The 26,937-nt window shown below is 33.0% G+C and overlaps 1 protein-coding gene across 1 annotated transcript in view; it reads left to right on the top strand.

Annotated features, from left to right (window-relative positions):
• The window catches only part of CA8 (carbonic anhydrase 8), a 152,675-nt gene that overhangs the window by 73,956 nt on the left and 51,782 nt on the right, over positions 1 to 26,937 (top strand). The window contains exons 4-7 of the mRNA XM_074278741.1: positions 5,829 to 5,924; positions 12,886 to 12,948; positions 14,357 to 14,405; positions 15,765 to 15,877. Of these exons, the coding sequence (XP_074134842.1) occupies positions 5,829 to 5,924; positions 12,886 to 12,948; positions 14,357 to 14,405; positions 15,765 to 15,877 (321 nt within the window). The remainder of the gene's footprint in view (positions 1 to 5,828; positions 5,925 to 12,885; positions 12,949 to 14,356; positions 14,406 to 15,764; positions 15,878 to 26,937) is intronic.

Genomic DNA, 26,937 nt, shown 5'->3' with positions numbered 1-26,937 from the left:
TTAAAAGATCCATTTTGAATTCTTCTAAGAAAGTCTTGTGAGATAATAACCAACTCACATCACCCTTTGAGGCTTCATCTGGAGACATTTTGTTTTTAGTTTCCTCAGGGTTTGAAGTCTGTTCTTCCCTGTCTCCATAAAAGCTATTTACTGTCTGAGTTCTATTTGTTTTTTTTGCTAATTTATAAAGGTTGAAGTCTGCTCTTAGGCCAAAGGCTAATATAAAGTTATTTCAGATGGGAAGATGTCCATATTACAGGGACATACCTTTATGGACATACTTGAATTGTTTCTTTCTGGATGTTTGGAAATGTGAAAGTCCTGAGGGCAAGGTAAGGGGATGAACTCTTTCTTTTCTTTTCTTTTCTTTTTTAAGAAGTATTTTATTTTTCCAAATACACACAAAGGTGGATGATTGAATTAATCTGTCTCTGTCTTTGCTGGCTGTTATATACTCCATATCATAGGTGTGAATCTTGTGGAACTATATTAAGTACTAAGTACATGTATTGAACTAGAGAACTGTTAAGTCAATTCCACTGACTTAACACCTTGTTTTAAATACAAGAGTTCTGGCTCATAATAACAGGACATACATATACATTCATGTTTGTACACAGATGGACAGTCATAAGAACATATATCCATATTACAGGGACTTGGCTTTGATGGCCCTTAAAGTGGAGCCTTAGTGGCCCATCTCCCCTCCATTTCTCCAATTGGGAGAGTGTAACGTGCTGTTGTCTCCAGAAGCTGCCGATCGCTCTCTGGGAGGAGATCTGCTGTGTCAATTCAAATCTCTCGGACAGATTCTTCTTCCTGTAGAGAACCGACTTCCCTTCTTGCAGAGAGCAGCCTCAAGTCTCGTCCAGTCTAAACTCTGTCTCTCCTCCAGAGCTGCCCTCTTTTATCCTCCCAGAGAATGGGCATGGGATAATCCAAGGGCTTCTGGGAAAAATTACTTCAACCAATGAACTTGCTCCTCCTAAGCATGCAAGCTCTTCCCCAGGAATTCACAAGTAAAACTCCCAGTAGAGGCCAGAACTAGAGAATTGTCAAGTACCGATTTAGCACTTAGTAAGAACTTAATATCTCATTATCTCATTCGCACTTAGTAAGAACCTAACAGGAAGATATTAGAAAAAGGAAAGGCCTTTTCTAGAAGGTGGTATTTGAATTGAATATCAGGGAGAACTGGGGATTTCTAGATGTATTGGGAGTAGAGAGAGCATAAGAAATTACCAAAGAGACAAAGAAGATCTTCAGTCTGTCTCAATCCTCCATGTTCAGTATTACTATATCATTACAACATAATTGAAAGCAATTATTGTACTCTATACAACTAAGTGGCATAGTGAATAGGGCACTGGGTTGGAATCAGGAAGACTTGAATTCAAATTTGACCTCACTTTTCAATTATGCTTTTACCATAAGGGATATGCTTTAAGGAATCAAGAAAGTATTGCCAAAGATTAAAAAGTTATGATCAAGAAACTAAAAACCTTGGGAGTAAAGATAGTATATTCACTACAAAGGCAAACTGAAGGCATTAGAAGAGAAGTAGATTTGGATGAAGAGTTCAGGAAATAGATCACAAACCTTGCATAGAAAATATATATAGTAATGATAAAGGACTTCACTCTTGGATATCTGCTAGAACTCTTTATTTTTCTTCCAAATACAAAGCAATTAATATGTTATTAACTTATCTTAATAATAATTCCTTTCTTCAAAGGGTGGTGGAATCAATAAGAGGAAATTCTATTCTGAATCTGACTCTCACCAATGAGGAGGAGCTATTTGCTAAGTATAGAGATGTGGGAAAGAATTTATGATAAAGGAGAAGAGGAAAAAAAAGAAGAGAGTGATACTTAGTTTAAAAATGTACCCTTGGTTTCAGAAGAGCAAGGAATGATAGGAAAACATTGACTGAAATTTTGTAGGAGAATCCAGCTCAGAAAGGCTGGAAGAGCTCTCAGTAATGGAGTTCTAATGACACACAGAAAACAGATTCAGCTGAGAAGGAAAAGGAGGAGATGTCTCAAGAGACTGAAGTGGATACATAGGGAACTCAGCTACCAAAGTAGATTTTTAAAAGATTGGTATAGAAGATGGAAACAAGGGCAGGTAATGGGGCATAAATATAAAATGTGACATAATACTCTAATGACAGTGCCAGGAATGTTAACATTCAGAATGAAATGAAGTTGGCAAAAAAAGCTAATGAGAACTGACGGTGGTTTTCAAAGCTTTCTAAGGAAAAAGAAATAGGATCACTGTTCAGAATGGATGGGATGATGTTTAATGATGAAAGGAAGATGGCAAAGCTGCTCAACTCTCATTTTGTTTGCTTTTTCCTCTGCCAGGTACAATGATCTCAAGGTTAAAAAGGAAATATCAAACAGCTAATATGGAATTGATACCTTGATAATGAGATGATAGTAAAAGAACACCTACCTGCCCTGCATAAGTTTAGGTCATCAGACCCAAATGAATTACATTTTAGGGCACTAAAAATAGAAATAGCATTTGGCATACTACTGTAATAATGTTTAACAGATCATAGGCAACAAGAGAAGTGTCATAGAACTAAAGAAGAGCAAATATCCTGATGTTTAAAAAAGGAATAGGAGAAGAAAAGAATGGCTTTGCAAAATGTATGTAAGTGTGATTCAGTTCATTGCAAACTTCTAATAATATTAATGGAATAGTTAACATCTAGAAAAGGAAAAAAAAAGCTAATCAAAGTGCTTCAAAAAGAACAGGTCATGCCATATTAACTGCATTTCATTTGTTGACAAGGTTGCTGAACAAATAGACAAGGGATTGCTATGTATATAGTTTCCTTAGATTTTAGCAAAGCATGTGATGACTTCTCTCATGCAATTATTATGAAAAAAATGGATATATGATTTAAATAATAGCATAGTTAGGCATTTAGGTGGTATAGACGATGGAATCAGGAATCTGAATCCAAACCTAGTTTCAGTACTAGCTGTGTGACCCTAGATAAGTTACTTAGATCTATTTGCTTCAGTTTTCTTACCTATAAAATGAGCTGGAGAAGGAAATGGCAAACTATTCCAGTATCTTTGCCAGGAAAACCCAATTGGGGGTCACCAAGTATTAGACATGACTGAAATGACTGAACAACAATAGCAACAAATAGTTGAATCATTTTTAGACTTATTGAATGCAAGGACTACTCATTACTATGTCAATATCAATTGCAAATGAAGCCACTAATGCTTTAGAGATCTATCCCTGACACTGTGATTTAATAATTTCAATCATGAGTTAGATACAGATCTAAGTAGTATTCTTATCAAATTGCTGATGAGAGACATAGATCTAGGAGTGATATTTAGATGATAATCAGGGTTCACAAAGATCATGATGGACCAGAATACTTTGTGATATCTATTAAGTTAGAATGTAGTTCAAAAAATTAACTTGGATTGGTCAATTAAACAGCTAGGTTCCTCTTTCTTCTCCCTCCTCCCATGCAAAAATAAATCAGCCTTAGTTCTTTCCCACCAGGCTTGAAAAAGTATGAAATGATTTTACTTTACTATTATTGAATTTACAGCAGAGCTAATTGTACTTAGCTAAAATTTATTACTACAGTAACTTTTTTGAAAGTATTAATAATTTGCTATTTCTTTTTTTATTAAGAATTCTAAGATTTGTGTCTCTATATGAATGAAAATTATCCAAGAATTGGAATTCTTTTTTTAAGGAATATTTAACTCTAGATTATATTGGAATTGATATCTTAAAAATTCATGCCTTAAAAATTTGGTACATTTTCAATTAATTCTAAAAGAATATCTATCTTCAGTGCTTTGATGGATCTCTTTGATTTGAGCAAATTCTCAATGTTTAATCTGCTTCCCATTTAGATCCAATCAAAAATGATTTATTAATTAAAGATAAGAATTATATAGTTAGATAGTAGTTTGTGTGAAAACTACTGGGGATTTTAGTGGACTACAATGAAATGACATCCAAGAAATCAAAATACAATTTTAAGTTGTATCATCTTTCACCTGGATGTTTTAAATAGCCTCCTAAAAGGTCTTCCTTCCTCAAGTATCTCCTCTTCCCCAATTTTCCATTCTTCACAGTAAAGACAGATTGACATTACTAAAGAATAAGTCTAAACATGTCTCTTCCATGCTCAAGAAGCTTTAGCTATTTCCTGGTTTTATCAGGAAAACACAAGGGCTCCTCTGTTTAACATTTAAAGTTCTTTCCAATCTAGTGCTTAGTAATCTATACAAATTAAATTCATTTACTTTCCCTTATGTGCTCTACATTCTGACCAAACTGACTTCAATTACCAGTTTCTATTTACATCGATTCATCTTTCATCTCTGTAACTTTTATATAGGTTTTTCCCATATATTGAATATTCTCCCTCCTTGTGCTTCTTGGAATCCTTAGTTCCCTTCAAAGTTCAATTTATTATGAATATAATGGAATATTATTGTTCTATTAAAATTATGAACAAGTTGATTTTAGAAAGTCTTGGAGAAATATACATGAAATGATGCTGAATGAAACAAGCAGAATCAAGAGTATAGTGCACAGAGCAACAGTAAGATTGTGTGATGATAAACTAAAATAGACTTGGTTCTTTTTGGCAATTCAGTGATCCAAGGCAATACCAACAAACTTTGGATGGAAAATGCCATCCACATTCAGAGAGAGAACTATAGAGACTGAATGTAAATCAACACATGTTATGTTCAATTTTTTTCTATTTCTTCTGTTTTTTTTCTCTTGTGGTTTTCCTTCTTGTGTTCTAATTTTTCTCTCCCAACATGATTCATAAGAAAATATGTAAAAAAAGTGAATATACATGTATAACCAAAATTTTTTTTGTGTAACTGGGGAAAATAAAAATTAAAAATCAGTTCAAGTCTTATCCTCCCGTACAAGGCTTTTCAAAATCTCCCCAGTTATTAATGATTACTCTGAAATTACTTTGTCAATTTTAAATTTATTTATATTCATTTTATTTCCCCTCCAGTCTTGACATAGATCAATGTAACCTCTGTGATTTTTGGTGATAATAACTTTTATTTTTGCCTTTGTATTTTCAGAACAATCTCTTTCACATGGTTGGTGTTAAAATGGTGTTAATTAATTGAACTGAATTGCATTGAGTGCCATTATATCTAGCACTAGGGAGTTGTAAGTCCATATGTCATATGTAAACCAGGAGTATTATGTTCGTATGTCAGAACCATGTTTTTGGAAGATTAAAGTGGAGAGTGTCCAGAGTAGGGCAAGCAAGATGGCACAGGATATCAAGATCATGTCATTTGAGAACTGGAGTGGAAATAGAAATATCCTGGAGATGAGAAGTGTTAGGATGATATGATAATTGTCTTCAAGTATGATGCAGTATGGAAGACAGAATGACTTATTGTGCTTGATTCCAGGAAGCAGAATTAGGAGCAATAGGCAGAAATTACAATGAGGCAAATTTAAGTTTGATGTAAGGAAGAATTTCCTAATAATTTGAACTATTAAAAATGGAATGCACAAGCACAAAAGATGACAGATTTTCCCTCTAAGAAAGTTTTTAAGGAGAGTCTGGACAAATATTTGTTGAGCATTCTATATAGTAGAGAATCCTTTTGTATATAGGCTGGTGTTATATGGAACATCAATGTCCCTTTCAATTCTCAAATTCTTTGATTTTTCTAATTTATGAAATGTAATGTATAAAGTATTCCAGAATTTTCTTTCCTTTTTCTAAATTACAAATGAGTTTTATCTGGTACTAACCTCTTCTATCTTTGTCATTTATTTTCCAGCTTCATCTTATCCACTGGAATTCCACCCTTTATAGCAGCATTGATGAGGCAGTGGGGAAAACACATGGAATAGCAATTATTGCTTTATTTGTTCAGGTAAATGCTCTACTATTAAGACCATACATTATGGTTTAGAGATGCCAAATGATGTTTTAAAAATTTGCTTGAAATTAGATTTTTTTGTAGTTTTGTTAATTTCTCACCCCCCCCAGTGTATTTTTTTCGATCAAGAACCATAAAGATTTTATTCCTTAGTAGAAACGACTTAACTTCCTTTAGATAGATAAATAATTCCTTCATAATACTTCCTGCAGAATACTCTTCTGGATCTACAGATATCTTGAAAGAGAGAATTTAGTTAAAATGTTCTTGAGACAGTACTCATTTATTTTGTGAGAAAGAGTTCTTTGGAATGTTCTTAGACTCAGACTAACTATAGAATCTATGAAGTATCAATCTTAGGACTTCTTAGTTAATTAGATTAAGTTAGAGAAAAGCCAGAAAGTATAAATCCCACTTTTAAAGCTAAAAGCAGTGAGCCAGTTAGTGTACAAAGTGAATAGTTGTAACTTCAGCTCATCTGGTTAGAGTTTTAGGATGTGTAAAGATTGAAGAAATCCTAGAAACTGATCCCTTTGTTTTTTTTACCGATTACCAAGCTAAGGTCCACTAAGTTTACCTGATTGGTCAATTAAACAACTGGGGTTTTAAAATTCATCATCTATTTATTTTTTGTTCTTTTAAATTTGTTCTAATTCTCTCTAGGCTGGGAAGACCTGCAATAAAATTTTAACTTGGATGTCATTGTTGAATTTACAGCACATCTAATTGCCCTTGGCTAAAAATGATTAAATTATAGCAACTTTTTCAAAGTATTATTAATAATTTGCTATTGCTTTTTTATATATAACTGTAAAGTTTGTATTTATTTATCTGGATGAAAAGGTCACTCCTTTTTAGAAACTCTAGGTTAGAATGAAGTGATAAATATCTTATAAATTCATGCCCTATATTTCCATTTAGCTTTAAAACAATATCTTTATTATTTTTATGGATTAGTGATCTCATTGATTTTGGCAAGCTCTGTATGTATAATCCACCTACTTAAAATTATTACCTTTTACAAGCAATCAAGAAGAATTTATTAAGCAAGCATGTTAAGTTAGGATGTTTGGTACGAGTATAAATAAATAGAATATGGACCTTGCTCTCAAGGAGCTTACAGTCTTGTTGGAGAATAAGACATACATATTTCAAACAATTTTGGTACCAAAATATGACAAATTATATAATGGATTCCTAACTATTAAAGAAGTCCAGGAATATGTTAGCTGGAATAGATAGGGAAGTGTTCATTCATGTTCTTAAAAATGTGTCTATAGCTTTGATATTTATTTATGAAAAGATAGGTAGTCATCAAGAAAGAATTCGGAGGCTCAGGCCAACTTTCATTCAAGAAACAAAAACTTGATTTTGATGCCATAAGGAGGGCAAAGTTTCTAATGAATTTGCAATACACAAAGGGCAAGATGCCATAAATTGGGGTAAATTCCTAAGCAGAACTTACAATTTACAAGGGGGAAGGTGGGACCTTTTATGGGAAAGGACTCAATGCAAGGTATGCTTACCTCAGAAGGTAATAATCTCAGTCTTCACTTTTTTAGCTTGGCCTTTTGCCAAGCCATCCAGTAACTGTGGATGTCAAGATTATCCTGTCAATGTGAGAAATTATTTCAACCAAGGTCCACTTAGGGGCAAAATAATCTTGTCAATGCTTCTTCCTATGAGCCCCCTAGAAACTGAGTTATTGGTCTTTTACTGGGGTCTTACTTACCCCATGATTTCCCCTGACAAACAAATGGGAACCAAAATTTTTTGGGCTGTGAGATGAAGGTCTTTTCTTCTGAAACTTCTTCTTGCCCAAGTTGGGCATAGGGCTGTCCCTGGATTATGGATTCCACTGGAAAGGGTGATAAACTTGAGGGTTTGGAATCTGATTGAAGCACAGTCCAGTGGTTGCTGAATAAAAGGATCAGAAAGAAATAAGATGGTATCCAGTGTTGACCATCATTCGAATGTGAATCAGTTGGAGCCTGATTGTTCAGAATATAATGACGCCATATTTTCAGATAGAAAACAGCAAAATCATCCATACTTGCATTGTGCTCATTTCTTCTACTGACCACTTTGCTCTGATTATAGAAATTTGCATGGTTCTCTCCAATAATAATGGTAACATAATTAATGTTTCAAGGATTGCTTTACCAAAAATGAAAGACTTTATTCTTTTCATCATGTCCTTTTTCCTCCCTTTCATGTATTCTTTTTTCTCCTTTATACCACTTATTATAATCTTTCTGAAACTTGCTAGTGCTGGAGAAAGAGGACAAGCTGCTATGGGCTTCCTGGTAAGGGGTGGGGGGGACTTCAGGATCTCACTCATCTGAAAACTGTCATGAAGCTTCAGCATATGTTCTTTTTGTTGCTTTTCTTTCTCTTCTTTATTTCCCTGGGTGGTTAGGGAAGTTTATTGCTGAATTGGGACTTAGTTTTGTCCTCTGCAAAATGAAGAGGGTTTTGATTGAATGATCTCTCAAGTCCTTTCAAGTTCTAAAATCTATGTTCTTTGATCATCTGATTGAGCTTTCTCTTTCTATTCTTTGAATGTCCTCATTTTTGCCTCTGTGAGTCTTCCATGGGTTCAGGAATTACATTTCAGACTTAAAGAGAACTTCAGATACCATGCTGTACAATCGACATGACAGGAAAGGTCTGTGTCGCTGGAGTGGGAGGGTTTGTTTTTAAACTTTAAGTTCTAAATTCTTTCCCTTTCTCCCTCTCCCCCATTGAGAAAGTAAGCAATTCCATATAGATTAAATGTGTGTTATCATGAAAGAAAACATAGAAAAAAAGTCAAGAGAAACAAAGGAAATGAAAAAAAGTGTTCTTCAATCTGTTTTCAGATACCATCAATTCTTTCTTTGGGGATTTAGTATTTTTCATTCTAAGTCTTTCAGAATTGTCTTGGACCATTGTATTGCTGAGAATAGCTAAGTCATTCATAGCTGATCATCCTAAAATATTGGTATTATTTGTATTATTTTGTATTCAGAACATTTCACTTTGTATCAGCTCATGAGGTCTTTCTATGTTTTTTTCCTTGTTTTTGAGAGTATCCTGTATATCAATTTGAATGTGATAGCATAATACTATGTCATATAATCACATACCACAATTTATTCAACCATTTCTCACATGATATTGCTTCAATATCCAATTCTTTGCTACCAGAAAAGTTATTGTAAATATTTTTATACATAAAGGTCCTTTCCCTTTTTTAAAATTCACTTTTGGTACACTGACCCAATATTAGTATTAGTATGTCAAGGGATATAATATGGTTTTTTAGCCCTTTGGGTACAATTTCAAATTACTCTATAGAACGGTTAAATTGGTTCACAAATCCACCAACAATTCATTAATGTCTCATTTTCCCCCATATCCCCTCCACTATTTGTAATTTTCATTTTTTGTCCTCTTAATGAATCTAATAGGTGTGAAGTAGTACCTGGGAATTGTTTTAATTTGCATTTTTCCAAACAATAAAGGGTACACTTTAAAAATATAACAGATAGCTTTAATTATTTCATCTGAAAACTGTTCATATTTTTTGATCGTTTATCAATTGGGGAAAGGTTCTTAAACCTATAAATTTGACTCAATTCTATGTTTGAGAATACTTCTTTATTAGAAAAGCCTGCTTCAAATTATTTTCATAGTTATTAATGCTAAATGTATTTCCCACCATTCCATTTTCCCCAATTTATTCTATTCTTCCTCTCCTTTCATCCTATCCGTCCTAAAATGTTTTGTTTCTTACTTCTTCCCCAACCTGCTGTTCTTCCTTCTATCATACTTCTCCTCTCCCTCTTCCCCCCCCCACACATTATTTTATCTCTTTCCCCTCCTGTTTTCCTGGGGATAAGATATATTTTAGACCCAATTGATTATGTATGTTATTGACTCTTTGAATCAATTCTGACTGAGAGTAAGGTTCACTCATTCTTTCTGACCTGCCTTTTCCTCTCCACTGTAAAAATTTTCTTGCCTTTTGATGTGAGATAATTTACCTTTTTCTCTCTTTCCTTTTCTCCCAGGACATTGCTCTTTCACCTCTTAATTATATATATTTTAATACACCATCTCTTCATATTCAACTCATACCTATGCCCTGTCTATATATGCTCTAACTACCCTAATAATGAGGAAGTTCTTATGAGTTACAAGTATCATTTTCCCTTGTAGAAATGTAAACAGTTTAACCTTATTAAGCCCCTTATGATATCCCTTTCCTGTTTTCATTTTTATGCTTCTCTTAAGTCTTATATTTATATTTATTTGAAAGTCAAATTTTTTATTCAGTTTTAGTTTTTTCTTAAAGAATATTTGAGAGTCCTCTTTTTCATTGAATGTCTATTATGCCCTCTGAAGGATTTCTGCTGAATAGGCGATTCTTGATTGAAATTCCAGCTCCTTCATCCTCTAGAATATCAGATTCCAAGCCCTCTGATTCTTTAATGTAGAAGCTGCCAAATCTTGTATTATCCTGACTGTGGCTCCATGACACTTAAATTGTTTATTTCTTCCTACTTGCAATATTTTCTCTTTGTCCTGAGAGCTCTGGAATTTGACTATAATATTCCTGGGAATTTTCATTTAGAAATCTTTTCCAGGAGGTCATTGGTAGATTCTTTCATTTATTCTCTGGTTCTAGAATATCAGGGTAGTTTTCCTTGGTAATTACTTGAAAGATAATATCTAGTTTATTTTATTATTATTATTTTTTGTTTTGTTTTTTGATCATGACTTTCAGGTATTCCAATAACTTTAAAATCATCTTTTCCTGGGTCTATTTTCCAGTCAGTTTTTTTTTTCCAATGAGATATTTCACATTGTCTTCTTTTTTCCCCATTCTTTTGGTTTTATTTGATTGATTCTTGATTTCTCATCAACTTACTAGCTTTTATTTTCTCAATTCTAATTTTTAAGGAATTATTTTCTTTAGTTAGTTTTTGTGCCTCTTTTCCCATTTGGCCAATTCTACTTTTTAAGGAATTATTTTCTTCATTGAATTTTTGTTCTTCCTTTTCCATTTGGCTTGTTCTGTTTTTCAAAGCATTCTCCTTGCTGGGTTTTTGTACTTCTTTTACCATTTGGCATAGTTTGTTTTTTAAGGTGTTATTTTCTTCAGTATTTTTGTGTGTGTTCACTTACCAAGATGTTAACATTTTTTTTCATGATTTTCTTGCATTATTCTCATTTTCTTTTCATTTTTTCCTCTACTTCTCTTACTTGATTTTCAAAATCCTTTTTGAGCTCTTCCATAGTTCAAGACCAATTCACATTTTTCTTTAAAGCTTTGTATGTAAGAACTTTGACTTTATTTTCTTTATCATCTTCTTGTTTTTGTTGTTCTTGTTCTTGTTCTTCTTTCTTCTATTGATATTTTTGATCTTCCTTGTCATCATAGTGATTTTTATAGGTAAGAATTTTTTTCTATTGTTTGCTCATTTTCCCAGAATTTTCATTTGTTTGCTTTTTTATTGCTTTCTTTTTCCTTGGTTATATATATTAATTTTAATATACATTTTATGAATCATATGAAAAGAAAAATCAGAAAAAAGGGGAAAACCACAAGAGAAAAAAACAGAATATAAAGGAAAAAAGTGAACATGGCATATCTTTATTTACATTCATTCATCATAGTTCTCTTTCTGGATGCAGATGCTCAGCCTATTTCTTGACTTCCAATACTTTGTTAAAGTGAGCCTTTGCTTCCAGGGTAAAGAGTGTACACTATCCTAAGTTTCAAGGGTTTTATGCAGCGGTTTTTAGAGCTACTTCTAGGGACCTATAAATTTTCATTCCTTCCAAGATGGTATGGTCTAAAGAGAGGTTTTTACTACTCTCCCCACCTGTGCTCTGATTTGTAACCACAAGCACTCTTTTCTGCTCTGAATTTTTACTAGAACTGAGATCTGGATCTGAGTATGGCCAAAGATCAGAGGCTTGCCTCAGTGCTAGCAAAGAGACCTTATGATCAATTCTTTGACTCCCTTACCATACCATGAGCTGAGAATTCTGGAAGCAGTTACAGCAGCTTCCTGTTGCTCCTAAGATGTACTTCTGATGTGCTGAGTTCAGGCTGTGCTGGCCCAGTTTGTGCTGGTCTGTGCTCTACTTTCATTCAGGTGTGACAGACCTTTCCTGGTGACCTTCTAAGTTGTCTTTGGCTGTAAAATTATTTCACCCCATCATTTTATGGGTTCTGCTGCCTCAGGAATTATTTTATAGCATTATTTAAAGAGATTTGGAGTGGTTTAGGGGAGAGCTCAGACAAATCATTGACTTTTCTCTGAGTCTTGGTTCTGCCCCTTCACATTGTTTTTGTAATGAATATATTTATTTAAAAATGTAGTCACTGATATTTTCACATTATGATTTTATGTGTCACAAGCACACTGTTTCCCTTCCATACAATAAATTGAAGTTAGAATATTGTTCATTTGATATCTAATTATTTTGCTGTGTCAGTTTTGGCTACAATTTTGATTTTATATAAGTATTGTTGTTATTGTTCAGTCAATTTTCAGTCATATATGACTCTCCATGATCTTATTTGATGTTTTCTTGGAAAATATACTAAAGTGGTTTGCTATTTTGTTCTCCAGCTCATTTTATCGATGAAGAAACTGAAACAATGAAGCTTAAGTGACTTGCACAAAGTCACAAAACTAGTGAGTGTTTAAGTTGGGTTTGAACTCAAAAAGATGAGTCTTCCTGACTCCAGGTTTATTTTCAGGGCATTTTTAGACTTAGCCACTTAATCTTATTTGATGTAACTTTATTGTGGCATAGTTACTAATTGGGAAGTAACTGAGTTATTCTCAACAAAAAATGCTACTTATAACAGGTTACTAACTTATAATATTTTGTATAATAATACTGTACAAAAAGTAAATCTTTATTTTTAGATTGTTTGTTCATTATGTTTCAGATAGGAAAAGAACACATTGGCTTGAAGGCAGTGACTGATGTTCTACAGGATATTCAGTACAAGGTGAGTAGTTACTTAAAAAGGGGAAAAACAAAACCAAACCTTAGGAGAATTGTATAAATTACAGAAATCGTGAGGCAAGTATCAAAAAATTACTGCCTTATAAGTACAATGAGGCACACTTTCTGTGATTATGTTAAGAAAAAAGAGTATTAACCTGAAAGATGCTACTCAGGTAAATGATAAGTCTTAAATGTATTATGCAATCAAATTTTGAGCGGGTCATATTACCTTATAGGCCTATGTCATAAGGTGAAAATGTCAGTCACTACATTTTTTTGAAGAATATTCATTTAAAAAAAACAATGTGAAGAGGCAGATCTAAGACTCAGAGAAAAGTCAATGATTTGTCTGAGCTCTCCCCCAAACCCCTTTATATTGAGTTACATGGATCTGGAGAGGTTAGTTTAGTCTTATATTGCTGCCATAGAAGGTGTGGTTGCAATGTCTATTTGGTTTAAAAGGACTCAGGGATATCAGGTTTATTTAACAACTAATTTTGAGACTAAAATGTTTTCTCTTCATCTCTAGAGTAAGGTTGTGGGAACTTGGTCTCATCTAGAATCTTTCAGAGAAAAAGAGTTTTCCTAATGTACAACCATAGAGAACTTCTTAAGATGTTCTTTTGGCTAGCCTGGAGTCATTTTAAGAATGGATTTCATAGGATACACTTAAGCAAGAATAAATTTTCAGATCTATTTTAGTCTAAAGGTATACATTTAGGGTTGGGAAGAGCCACTCTCATCCTGCTTTATATTTTATTGTAATGCTATAGAGGCTCATGTTTATGCTTCAGCTGTTATGCTATTAGCTATTGAAAAATAATGATCTGAATTCACATATATAACATACACACATGTATATATGTGTTCAATTTCTTGGAGGTATATATAATCTCAATGAAACTTACAGAAGGTGGACAAACTCAGTTTAGCAGATTTAAGCTTTGAGTAAAGAATTAATATTTTAAAGTTCAGTTTGGGATACGTAGAGGACTAATTTTAATTTTAATTATAAATACCAGAACAGATCATTTGGGAATCTCAAATGTGAAACTTTGAATAATGGGATAGATCTTTTCCTTATATTCTATCTGGCATATATCTATCTAGGCCAGTGACCCCATAAACTTTTATTCTTGGAGAAAGTTTCCCACAAGGTGATTAAGAAGAAAAATAATTAGATATTGGGAAAACTAGAAATAAACAGATTTATAATAGAATTAATTGGATCAATTTTTCAATTATTTTTCTGACCAGAAAACAGAAAACAATTATTTGAAAGTTTCAAGTATTTTAGACTAATGGAATGCCATTTAAAATTTTTTCAGCCACTTTATTTTGTGTTTTTTCATGCCTCATATTTGAAAATAACATGACTTAAATAAATTAGTACTCTTTTTTCCCCCCAGGGAAAGACTAAAATAATACCCTGCTTTAATCCAAATACTTTGTTACCAGGTAAGTGGTAACTTAACACACTTGACATTTGTAAAATGAATTGTAACTAAAAACACAAGTTGACATTACTTTCTCCTGAAATTATACCTTTGTATTTTCAAAAACTTTTGTTATAAGTTTTCATCATATAGCATCTATGAGTAGAGAAGGTATCCGCTAAATTCTAGTAGCTGCAAACATGGGACAATCCTATTTGTCAATAGGTTAGGGAATCTGTTAGCTCCATGAATAATGAGGAAAATAATAATGGCAACAGTAATAGTTATGAGATATCTCTTAGTTATAAAATATTTATTATTTTAATCTTCACAAGACTGGGAGAGTTAGCTAGCACAAGTGGACATACCCCATTAAAGGTTACTCCTTTCAACTTCAGGAATACCACTTATACTTTACTCAATTCTAGGTTTAAGATTAGAGACTCTCTTTTGTGATGACCTTTTGCCAGTCCTAGAGACCATTCTATCCCAGGTTTGATTTGACATTGTGAGAGATGATAAGTGCATTTACAAACCATTCACTGAAAAGGTGAGGAAATCTCTATCAGCAGCAATGTTATACACAACAAAGAAGCACCAAATAAATCGATCCATTTAGCTGCCTCTAGAATATAAAAGAAAAGAAATAAGAAAAAAAGAAGTATTAACAGTTTAAACCCTTATTTTCTGGATTTTTCAAGAAATTTGACTCTCTCTACCTATATTTTTCTAGTTTATTCAACTTTCCTATCTCTTCTATGTGTTGAAATAGTACTTAGCACTTTTTCATTGTTCCCTTTTTCCCCTCTTGGGGAAATGGATTATGTCTTTCTTAGTTATCCATCTTAATAAATTGACTGATTTCAAAGAAATGGCATATCTATCACAGGTTTTTGTTGTTTGTTTTTCTCGATGGAAGTTTAGAAGAATGAAATAAGTATCTATGAGTTATATCAGTATCACTAGTAACTTGAATGAAAAAAAAACTTTAGAATTACTCTATTGAAAATCTCAAGTATATTTTAAAAGTAGTTGTTTTGTAAAATCTTGGATTATTATACTGGCATTTTATTTGGTCTTTCTATTAAGTAGGTAGCAATAAGGAGTGCTAGTCTTGGAGGCAAGAAGACTGAATTCAAATCTTACTCAGATATTAGATGTGCATACCAGGACAAGTCATTTAAACTCTCAGCCTTGGTTTTCTTATAAGTAAAATGAAGATCATAAAGACATCTATCCCATAAGGCTCCTGTGAGGATTGAATGAAATTAAATGATATTTGCAAAGCACTTTGCATATGTTGAAGCACTATATAAATGTTTGCTATAATTATTATTGTTTAACACATTACTATGCTTTTTTTTTTAACCCACAATAACAGATCCTCTTCTGCGTGATTATTGGGTATATGAAGGTTCCCTTACTATCCCACCTTGCAGTGAAGGTGTTACCTGGATCTTATTTCGATACCCTTTAACTATATCCCAGATACAGGTAAATTTTGTACTTCAACTGATTATAAAATATAATTGTGAGTTAAAGGTTATTGTTTTTTTCTATAGAAAATGACACAGTTTTTCTGTAAAGGATCCATTAGATTAGTACATATCTTTTTCGAATAAAGGTTTAGTGTTTTAAGTCAATGAGAATAATTGAAGGTCAAGTTTGAGGGAAGAAAAAAATGAATTTATTTTTGATCATTTGTATTTAAAATGTCTCCTCCTGCAAAGAAAAGCAAAAAAGCCAATAAAAATAAATAAATGCATCTTAAACTTAACATAACAATTTCTCAATAAATAGCAAACTTTTAAAAATACTTATTATCTGACAGATACTTTGCTAATTCAGCTGAATCAGAAGTTGAAGGAAGGACTATAGCCTAATAGTATCTAATAGATATGATATATAGATAATATAGATACTAATAGTATCTAAATAGATACTCACACTCAACAGAGTGCTTTTCTTCAGAGAGCAACAGAGAATCATATGAGATTGCTCAATAGGACCACACTCTATAGAAACCAAACATAGGGTTTAGTGAAGAGAGAAGTAGAGAATAGGCCCATTAAACAGACCATAAGACCAATGTCAATAGGAACAATGTGATAATGCCATCACAAGACACCAGTGCACATCTAATATTAGAGACATAAATTTCTCCTCTAAGCATGTGCCTTGCCCAAATGGGCTATCTGTGTATGTCTCCACATTTGACTACCCAGTGTGTATCCACTTTTCCTATTGATTTTGAGTATTTGTGAAAGGCTGCACTCCAGGTTAAGGGGAGAAATGTTTTGTTGCTACTTTTCATACTATATATGTATATATGTATATATACATATACATATACATATATATATATATATATATCATCTCATTAAATGCTCTTCCTTTGAACTAACTGGGTGCCTCTTCGATAATATCTAAGGGACACAGATATTATAAAGTTGACTTGTAAGCCCCCTGGCTTATCTAATGGAAACAAGAGCCACTAAATCATATGCAAAGCCTCATGTTTAATTAAAAAAAAAACCTACAAACTTGTGTATATGTATATATATGTGTATATATATATGTATACTGGGTTATATATACATACATATATACATATATATATATATTTATTAACATATCACTATATCAGAATCATATTTTTGTTTTTCAAACATTTTCAGTTATGTCTGCTTCTTTGTGACCCCATTGCGTATTTTTTTTTGGCAAAGAAAGTAGAGTGTTTTGCCATTTCCTTTTTCAACTCATTTTATCATTTTATAGATGGGGAAACTGAGGCTAATAGTTTTTTTTAATTTTAAAGCGAATTTCCCAGAGTCACATAACTAGTAAGTGTCTGAAGACAAATTTGAATTCAGGAAGATTGATCTTTCTGACTCCCAGCCCTGCTTTCTGATTTTTTTTTTTTTGGTCCTTTTTTCTTGAAGAGGACCAGGACATCAGGGAGATGATGCCATGACATGCAAGTGTATTGGGTTTAAGGGAGGAAGGACTGTACAAGGTCATCTGCATTACTTTCTCCTCTAGAGCCTTCTGGTTCCAGTGGCCTTGAACAGGTCTTGGTTTGTCTGAGGCTACACTCATAAGGTTAGGTAGAGATTGAGGGAAAGAATCTCTTCATTTACCTAATCCAAATTTAATCTGATATGGGCCACATGCAAGAATTTTGTGGGCCTTATGAAGTTCATAGAGCACATATTTGACATCTCTAATAATGCAAACCACAGTTTTAGAGATTAAAGAGCAGCAACATCTGCTGAGCAATTGTGTTCAGGTATTCCCTGAGGAGCTCTCTAACAATGCAATACTTCATTGCATTTGTGATCAAAGTTAAAGCTTACAACCCCTCTCTCCCTCCTTATATTGGGTAGATTTTATCCATGAACCTCAATCAATCCTTAATACAGTCCACCTGATGTACTTGGATTGCTCCTCTAATTTTATGAATACTAGATTAGTCTATAGTATAAGGTACATAGGTATCAATCTATGTACAGTGCTACATGATAAGCTCATTTCCTTTTCTCCTCATATAGTATTCTAATTATATCTATTATATCATTTCTTTTGTATATTGTTTTACTGGTTAACTAGGTTGTACTCTACTCAATTTATTGTATAACTATCAGTCTTACTTTGAGTGACCCACAATTTAAAATTCCTTGGAGACTACAGAAATCTATATTCAAAAGGTTTAAAAAAATTATTGACTTTGAGCTATTCAGGTTCTTTCTTTTTTCTTTTATTTTGAATGGTGCAAAGTCTAGTATGTATTTATGAAGAAGTAACAAGAAGTATCAAAAAGTGGGAGAGCAGTTTTAAATGTGAAGAACTAACAGAGGTGTTCTCATAGCCAGATGATACCTTTTATTCACATGAAAAGGTCACAGACAAAATCCAAAAATGACATTTGCAACATGCTTTTGAGTGGAATGACTTTTAAAAGCTCAAGAGGAAGGAGAGGGGGAAGTAAGGGCAGAATGCAGGGAGTTTGGAAGAAATTAGGGAGGAGCTAGTGTGGTCTAAGGGAGAGGGCCTCATCCAGAACAAACTCCCATGCATCCTGTGTCCAAGTTGCTTGGTGTGTGACCAGACTTACAATGAGAAAATTGAATCTGTCTTAAATATACTAACTAGATAGTCTAAAGAAACTGACCTCCATTTGTGTGTGATTATGGTTGATAATAGGAACAGAATAGGACCATGAGAACAGAATGAGCTTCTTTAGAATTCACATTGTTTTATCTGGTATATTCTAATGATTTCTTTTTTTCTTCAGTTGTTTAATCTTTCTATATCTTAAAATGTTTCCTTTCTTTTCTTTATGTCCCTTCCATCTCAAATAGCTTTCCTTGACTTTGCTAGGTAATCAGTCAGTGTTTCTATTTGGTCACATTATCTTTTTGAGGTCTTTACAGTGTATTTTTCTTGGAATTTTCAGGAGATTGGCTTTAAAACCATTTATAGACTTCCTGTGGGCTATTTACCATGTTGGAAATTACTTTCAATTCTTCACTATGCCAAAAGTTGGTTATAGTTTTTTCATAAAACTATTTGTCTTTTATAATGAATGATATGTATCTGCATATATAGTAGCAATAAATCACATTGTATAGGAAATCACTTTTTCCATGTGTCAGTTTAAATGTGTTGAATTAATCTTAATTGTTCTTTAACTGTTTTTAAAAATTTGCCATGTAAAAGGCAAAGTGAGGGACTAGAAACATGAATCTCTCATAATCAGTAGGGTTAGAATAATTTTTACCTATTTTTTCTGACAGTGGAAATACTGTCAAGAAACTTTGAGATATGGATTATCTTATCTATCTCTCTGCTTCCAACATTTCAACATTTCATCAACACAGAAAGATAGACAACTGTATCTTTGTAGGAATACTAATTGTTTTTTCAGTTCTATCCACTTCTCCATGAATTCATTTGGGAATTTCTTGGCAAAGAAAGTGGAGTTTGCCATTTTATTCTCCAGAATTTTTTTTTTTTTAACAAATGAAGAAAATGATGTAGACAAGATTAAGTGATTTGTCCAGTGTCATAGACTAATAAATATCTGAGGCCAGATTTGAACTCAAGAAAACACCTCATCCTGATTATAGGCCCAGCATTCTATCCAGTATATCATTTAACTGCCCCCAAATTCAACAAGATTTTTTGAAAAATATGATTATTATTTATAATATTTTATAATCTAATTATAATTTTTATGACTTTTCTACAGTTACTAGTGTCTACATATCAATTTATTTGCAGATAATTTCTTTACTTTCTTGATTACTATTGTGTTGTTTGTGCTAATTTTGGCCTAACAATTAATTCTGGTTCATCTGCTAAATTCCTTTATAGATTTAACATCCTAGTCAATGGTGTACATGGCATATTTCTTTAATGAATTCTTCCAAACTCTTTCCTTGGTAACCCTATTGCTCTCCCAAATCTATTTCCCATTTGACATTCCTGGTGCCTATTTTAGATCTTATTTTGTCTGTAACCTCTTCTCCTAAATTAATCTACTTTTTGCTAAAGAAAAAGACCATTGTGAATTTGTCATGTGTTTATTTCAAACTAAGAATTACCTTTTCAGTAATATAGTTCCATGATTTATCAATATTATCTGTAGCCAGAAATGTCTAACATTTAAAGGTATCCTCTTCAGTGAAAAAAGATAATCACATTCAGACTTACTGATGTACTAATATCAATTCAGTTCATTTACATTCAATTCAGTTCATCACAATAAACATTTCTTAAGGGTCTATTATGTGCAAGACTCACTTGGTACTAAAAATGCAAAGATAAGGATGACATAATCCCTAAACCATTTTACCACATAAGGGAATGGAGGATAATTAATTAAATATTTATGCGCATAAATGTAATACTAGCATATAATGACATTTCCTGGTACTTACCTTTCTGTTTTACCCATATGGCTACTGAAGTTTCTGGTGATGTCATTGTCCATTTGCATGTATCATATTTGCCAGAGGAAAGATTGAGTTAAAGTAATTTCCTAAAATGTAATATACAAACATCTTCTATTACAACTATAATAAGGTATAAACTTTTCATTAATTATTTGCCTGAAATTATCCTATTCTCAATTAATATTTAACTTCTTTCTCAGTTTGACTGTCTTCATCACTCTTAACTTTTAAAATTCAATGAAATCATAATGAATTTCATCTAAGGAATTGGAAATTTCTCAGTTTCTTTAGCTATAATGTTTGAATTTATCTGTGTTGTTAATGTTTTAATTCAGTGGAGAGCAGTGCTGAACTAGACTTCTCTATTTTCCATAGGACTTTTGTAGGAAATCTATTGCCACTATTACTTTAAAATTCACAAGGTGACTTTTCCTTATACTTTTTGATACATTTCTACTTTAAACTTCTTATTTCCATGAGACTTAACATTTTATTAATCACTTATAAGATTCAGAATCTATTATAAAACTGTCTAAAATAACAATTAAAATTTTTGAATTATAATACAATGTAGGACTTTGCAAGTAACTAAGAAAAACAATAATTATTCACAAAATATTATCAGTCTTTAGCTTTGCTTGGAAAGGCTCATAAGCCTGCAGTGGCCAAGCTTTGCCACTAGATGGTACTTGTGCACAAATTTAAGATGACAAATTTTAAAATTAAACTACCTGGGGAATAGGTTTGGAAAACCTTGTCTTCCTTATACATAAATGAATATGTAGTTGAAAAATTGGTTTGTCTAAAGGAAAATATATGCACAATGCAACATTTCGTCAAGTTGGCTGCATTTTTGTAAGACCCTGTTTAATTTGGAGCATTAGGGATATGTAGAGAATCTTTGAAGAATTATTACTTATATACATTGAATGTTAAATCATTATGATGTTTACTGTATTAATAGTTACAGTTGCTCTTTGATATTATATAAAATAAATGATTTGAAATTAGACTGTATAACTCTAAAGGTGTTTCCTCCTCTCTTTTCCCTCCCTCCCTTCCTTCCTTCCTTCCTTCCTTCCTTCCTTCCTTCCTTCCTTCCTTCCTTCCTTCCTTCCTTCCTTCCTTCCTTCCTTCCTTCCTTCCTTCCTTCCTTCCTTCCTTCCTTCCTTCCTTCCTTCCTTCCTTCCTTCCTTCCTTCCTTCCTTCCTTTCTTCCTCCCTCCCTCCCTCCCTTCCTTCCTTCCTTTCTTCCTCCCTCCCTCCCTCCCTCCCTCCCTCCCTCCCTCCCTCCCTCCCTCCCTTCCTTCCTTCCTTCCTCCCTCCCTCCCTCCCTCCCTCCCTCCCTCCCTCCCTCCCTCCCTCCCTCCCTCCCTCCCTCCCTTCCTTCCTTCCTTCCTTCCTTCCTTCCTTCCTTCCTTCCTTCCTTCCTTCCTTCCTTCCTTCCTTCCTTCCTTCCTTCCTTCCTTCCTTCCTTCCTTCCTCCCTCCCTCCCTCCCTCCCTCCCTTCCTTCTTTCCTTCCTTCCTTCTTCTTTCCTTTCAGCTAATTTATATCTTACTTTTTCCTATGTGCTGTGACATATAGCTTTTATATTATTAGAGATGGTGTTAATAATATATATGCAACTAGTTCTGTAACTTCAGTGACATCTCCTCATCTAATGGTGCCCTAGACTAAGGATGACCAACCTGTTGTAATATTCTAGAGTCAGTCTATGGATGATGATTGAATGAATAAGTGAGTTAGTGAAAAAAAATCATTAAGTTCTATAGATACAATAAGAGTTTAAGGAGCTTATTATAACAGGATTGCTATAATAATCAAATCATTGTTCTAGTCCTACTATGAATAAGAATTTTTAAAATATGCATTCAACTAATTCTGCTTTATAATATAGGTACTACTGAAAACTATAGGGAGAAATAAGAGCAAATAATTATCTCTCCCTATAGTTTTTAATAGTATCTATATATACACTGGAACAATTTCTTTTAGGATAAGATAGACACTGCTGGACAAATCACTTAACATATCTCAATTTCCTCATCTATAAAATGGGAATAATATATTATATATATTTTATGTAAGGTTGTTTTGAGGAACAATAACATATGTAAAGTATTATCTAAAATATTGGTAGTCTCATTTTATCTATAAAATGGGAATAAAAATAGCACTTACCTCATAGTTTTTTGTGAGAATCAAATGAGATAACAAGTTATTGAGGTCCATATGAGGTTTAGTATTCTTGAGGTCAGAGACTGTTTTCTTTATGTATTTGTATAACCAGAATTTAGCACTGTGTCTTATAAACAACAAGTACTTTGAAAAGTCTGTAGAATTTAATTTGGTGAATAAAGGTTTTAATTCCCTCTTTACTCTTTAAAACTTGCAGGACAAAACTAGGAGAAATAGTTATTTTAGACACCATTCTATAGTAACACTTTCATAGGCTGCTTAGAATGGTTAATTTTACTATCAAAGTGGACATACTTCTATATTTTATGTATAAGCAGGCCAAAAGGGTCCCCATGGGAACTGTACTCTTCCAGAGAACAGATACATAACTTTCCAGTAAGAGTAGTGCTTTTTCCCCTTTGTATTATTCCTTGAGAATATGGTTTTGTGAATGGATACAAGAAGTATTTAGGGAAAGGAAAGCCTGATTGTCTTTAGAACAATACATGCAGAAAAATTATTAGATTAGTATGGGGACATTTTATGTTCAATAGTTGCCAATCTCAACTGCTTAGTCTCTTGGATAATTCCTGTTAGGAATACAAATAGTAGGGCATCAAAGGAGGGGTTCCTAATTTCTTAGGAACAAAAACACAGGTCACATATTCCTGTAGTCAGTCCAAATTGGATACAACCTAAAGTAGATATAAAAACACAAAATAGCTAAAAAAAAAATAGCGACATCTACCCCACACTTACGGCAGAGATTTCTCAAGTCCGTATCATTCTCCATGAATGTTGCCTCTACAAAACTTCATGGAATTTCATTATGTATATACAAGATATACAGTATGACTGGAAGGAAGTCTTACAAGTGGTGTGTTAGTGTGTGTGCATCAGAAAAGGTCTTACAAAGAAGGTGGTTTTTGAGCTGTGTCATGAAGTAAGGGAGATAGGAAACAAAACTGAAATGGGAGATCATTCATCTTTGTATGGTGGAAAGGCTAGAGGAAAGGCATGGAGTCCGGAGATGGCTTATTGCATTCAAGGAACAGCAAGGAGGCCATTGTTGAATGTTGCTAAGAAGATTGGTAAGGTAGGAAGGAGACAGATTATAAAGGGCTTTTAAAAGCCAGAAGGTTTTAGATTTGATCCTGGAAATAATAGGGAGATGCTGGAATTCATTAAGTGAAGGGCTGAGCTGTGCTTTAGGAGGATCACTTTGACAGCTGAAGAGAAGATGTACTCGTGCTAGGGTTACCAACCAAAAGACTCAGGAATGATGTCATGAGGGCCTGTGCCAGGGCCTGTGGAAAGATGTTGTGAATGCAGAAATAACAAGACTTGGTGACAGATGGATATGCCAGTTCAATGAGTCAGTGCACAGAAAGGAAAAATAGCTGATTAAGGCATAAGAAGGGACAGGGGATTTATGAGATGGACAATAACTAGTACAGAAGAAAACTGCAGTTGGTTTTTCATAATAGTCGTATAAGGAAGGAGAAATGATACAATAAATAGTAGCTTCCATCTTGATCTTCCTAGATGATTGACCATACACTGTGGTACAGGTTGATTGTTGTCATCAGTGAACATTGGATGGAAAGTGCTTTCACAACAGTTAACTTTTGACTTTATGCTTTTGCTCCTACTGTTTATCTCATTTCTGTTCTAATCTCAATATTATACTTTCTTTTTAGAATTGTTGATTTTTAAGGGGAAGCTAGGTGATGCAGTGGATAAAGAACTAGTCCTAAAGTCAGGAGGACCTTAGTTCAAATCTGATCTCACTTAATACTTCCTAACTGTGTGACCCTGGACAAGTCACTCAACCCCAATTGCATCAGCCAAAAAAAAAAGAACTATTGAATTTAGTCTTCTAACTTTAAAGATTTTTCCTTTATTTAGTAGAAATGTAATATTTTCAAAACAGATTTCATTTGATCCTCATGACCAGCCTTTGAAATAAGTGCTATTATTACCCCCATTTTACAAATGAAGAAATGGAAATTGAGAGAGATCAAGCCTTTGGATCCCTCAGCTACTAAGTTTTTGGTAGAATTTGAAGGGGAGTTTTCCTTACTCCAAGTTCACTACTTTAGTCCATTGTGTTATCAACTGTACCTAGTGGAGGGACTGTGTCAGAGATTTCATCTGTACATAAAACTTATGGTTGACAAAAGTCCCAATACCAATGAAGTCCAGCATTTTTTCTATAATTCACAATCTAGAGAGTTGCTTAAAACATCTATGTAGTGGAGTACCAATAGAATAGAGTACCAGGCCTGGAGTCAGGACCACTTATCTTTCTCAATTCAAATTTGGTCTCAGACACTAAATGTGTGATCCTGGATAAGTCACTTAATCATGCTTGCCTCAATTCCTCATCTGTAAAATGATCCAAAGAAAAACTGAGTAATCACTCCAGTATCTCTGCCAAGAAAACTCCCAAATGATCTTGTAACTGAAAAACAACAGTAAGAGGGTTGCCTACAACAATGGTGTCAAAATTATAGAAACTGGTCCACAAAATCATACATAAAGATCTCTGGAGGCCAAATATTGATTTTAAAATGTCATATAATAGCATTATTTATGTCCTATTGTATTTTATTTATTTTTGTTAAATATTTCCCAATCATATTTTAATCTTGGAGTCCAAAAACCTGAATTGTAGAGTTATTTAACTTCCTTGAACCTGAGTTCATTTGTAAAAGAGGGATAATAATATTGATATTATACTACTCTACTTGACAGGTTTATTATGATTATTATTATGCTATCATGGATTTGATAGCATTCTGAAATCAATTAAATTTTCTCTTTTAGAAAAAAATTCATTATTGCCTATTATTTTTACATAATAATTATTTCCTGACATACTGAATCCATCTAGCAATGGTCTCTGGTAACAAAGAAAGATAATAAAATAAAATCACTGTGGTCATATCTGACACTGAAAATTACATTCTATACTTATTGAGCTCTACTCTCCCACCTTACTACTGATGTTTTATCATCTGTTCTTTGGGACTGAATTTGGGACTTTTTAATCAATCAAAGTTTGTCTTTTGATATAACTTGTGCAGGTTTAAAAAATTGAGTGATATAGTAAAAGAAGACAAAAAAGTACTATATTTTGAGTCAGATAGTGTTGTTTTATTTACTGATAGGTGCCAGGAATATAAAATCTCTGCAAATTTTAAATAATAATGCATGTTTTATTTACCTCACAAAGTTATTGAGAGAAAAATGCTTTGTGAACTTTAAAACTTTGTAAAAATGTAACTTATTGTTTTTATGCTATTATAAACATATGAAGGGGTATGGTTTGGGTCCATATTAGTCACATGAAACCCCATAACTTGTACTAATATATGAATTAAACCATATCCTCTCAAAATAACATCCTGATTCAGGATTACAATCCATGTCATGCTCTAATTTTCTTTTTCTTTTTCATAGTCACTATAGACATGTAGCTACCTTTATGGATAGACACAAGTCAATATATGTCTGCTAATATATTTTAGATAGGAATAAAAACCTTGTTCTTACTTGCTTAGCATTTTTCTTCAGGCAGAGAATTCGATGAAGAAGCCAAATGTCTTGGCTCTGTAGCCACAATGGATTTCAGTTTATGGCAAATCACTATGATTTAATTTGCTGAGCTACAGAAGAGAAAATTTCCCATCTCATTTAGAATCTCATTAAAGGACTCCTTAGTATCATGGCATTTTCAATATTAATGTGAAATTATATATAAAGTATTATATATACATGAGATATTATATTTTGTTATCATGTTATTCAGTGATATAATAAAATAACTAAGGGCCAGATTTATGTCTTTATGGATTTGGCTTTTACTTACTTCAGAGAAATGAGACCATTGGCAAAATCCATCCCTAAAGCACTAAGTAATGTTTTTCTTTTGCCAAGGACAAACTATTTCTTCATAAAGGAAGCCAAATCCAAGGAATGTTTATTAGAAGTACTAATTTCAACTATTCATGCACATCGATGATTTCTAAGTTAGCTATAACCTCTCAGGATAAAGATTTAGGTGCTGTTAATATACAGCTTCATGAAAACATCTGTTCAAAGTGCAGCAGTGTGGATTTTTTAAAGGGAAATAAAATGTTCATCTATATTAAGAAGAGAATTTAAGATAATCTACAAAATATTATAATGGCAGCATATAAATCAGCATATCCTTGACTTGAATTCTTCATTCATTGCTTCTTATGTAATTTCAGTAGAGGCAGAGCAAAAATATAAAGGTCCAGAGCACAATAAAAATGATAGGAGGCATTGGCAGAAGATGAGATTCCATACAAAAAAAAAACTGAGAAGACTACTATTATTTGGTTTGGAGGGGAAAGAAAAGATGAGCAGGAGAATTAATTGATATATAA

This window comes from Sminthopsis crassicaudata, chromosome 1 (assembly GCF_048593235.1).
Source record: "Sminthopsis crassicaudata isolate SCR6 chromosome 1, ASM4859323v1, whole genome shotgun sequence".
Classification (NCBI taxonomy): domain Eukaryota; kingdom Metazoa; phylum Chordata; class Mammalia; order Dasyuromorphia; family Dasyuridae; genus Sminthopsis; species Sminthopsis crassicaudata.
Note: the sequence above shows the minus strand (reverse complement) of the source record. Positions and strands in the feature narration are given on the sequence as shown.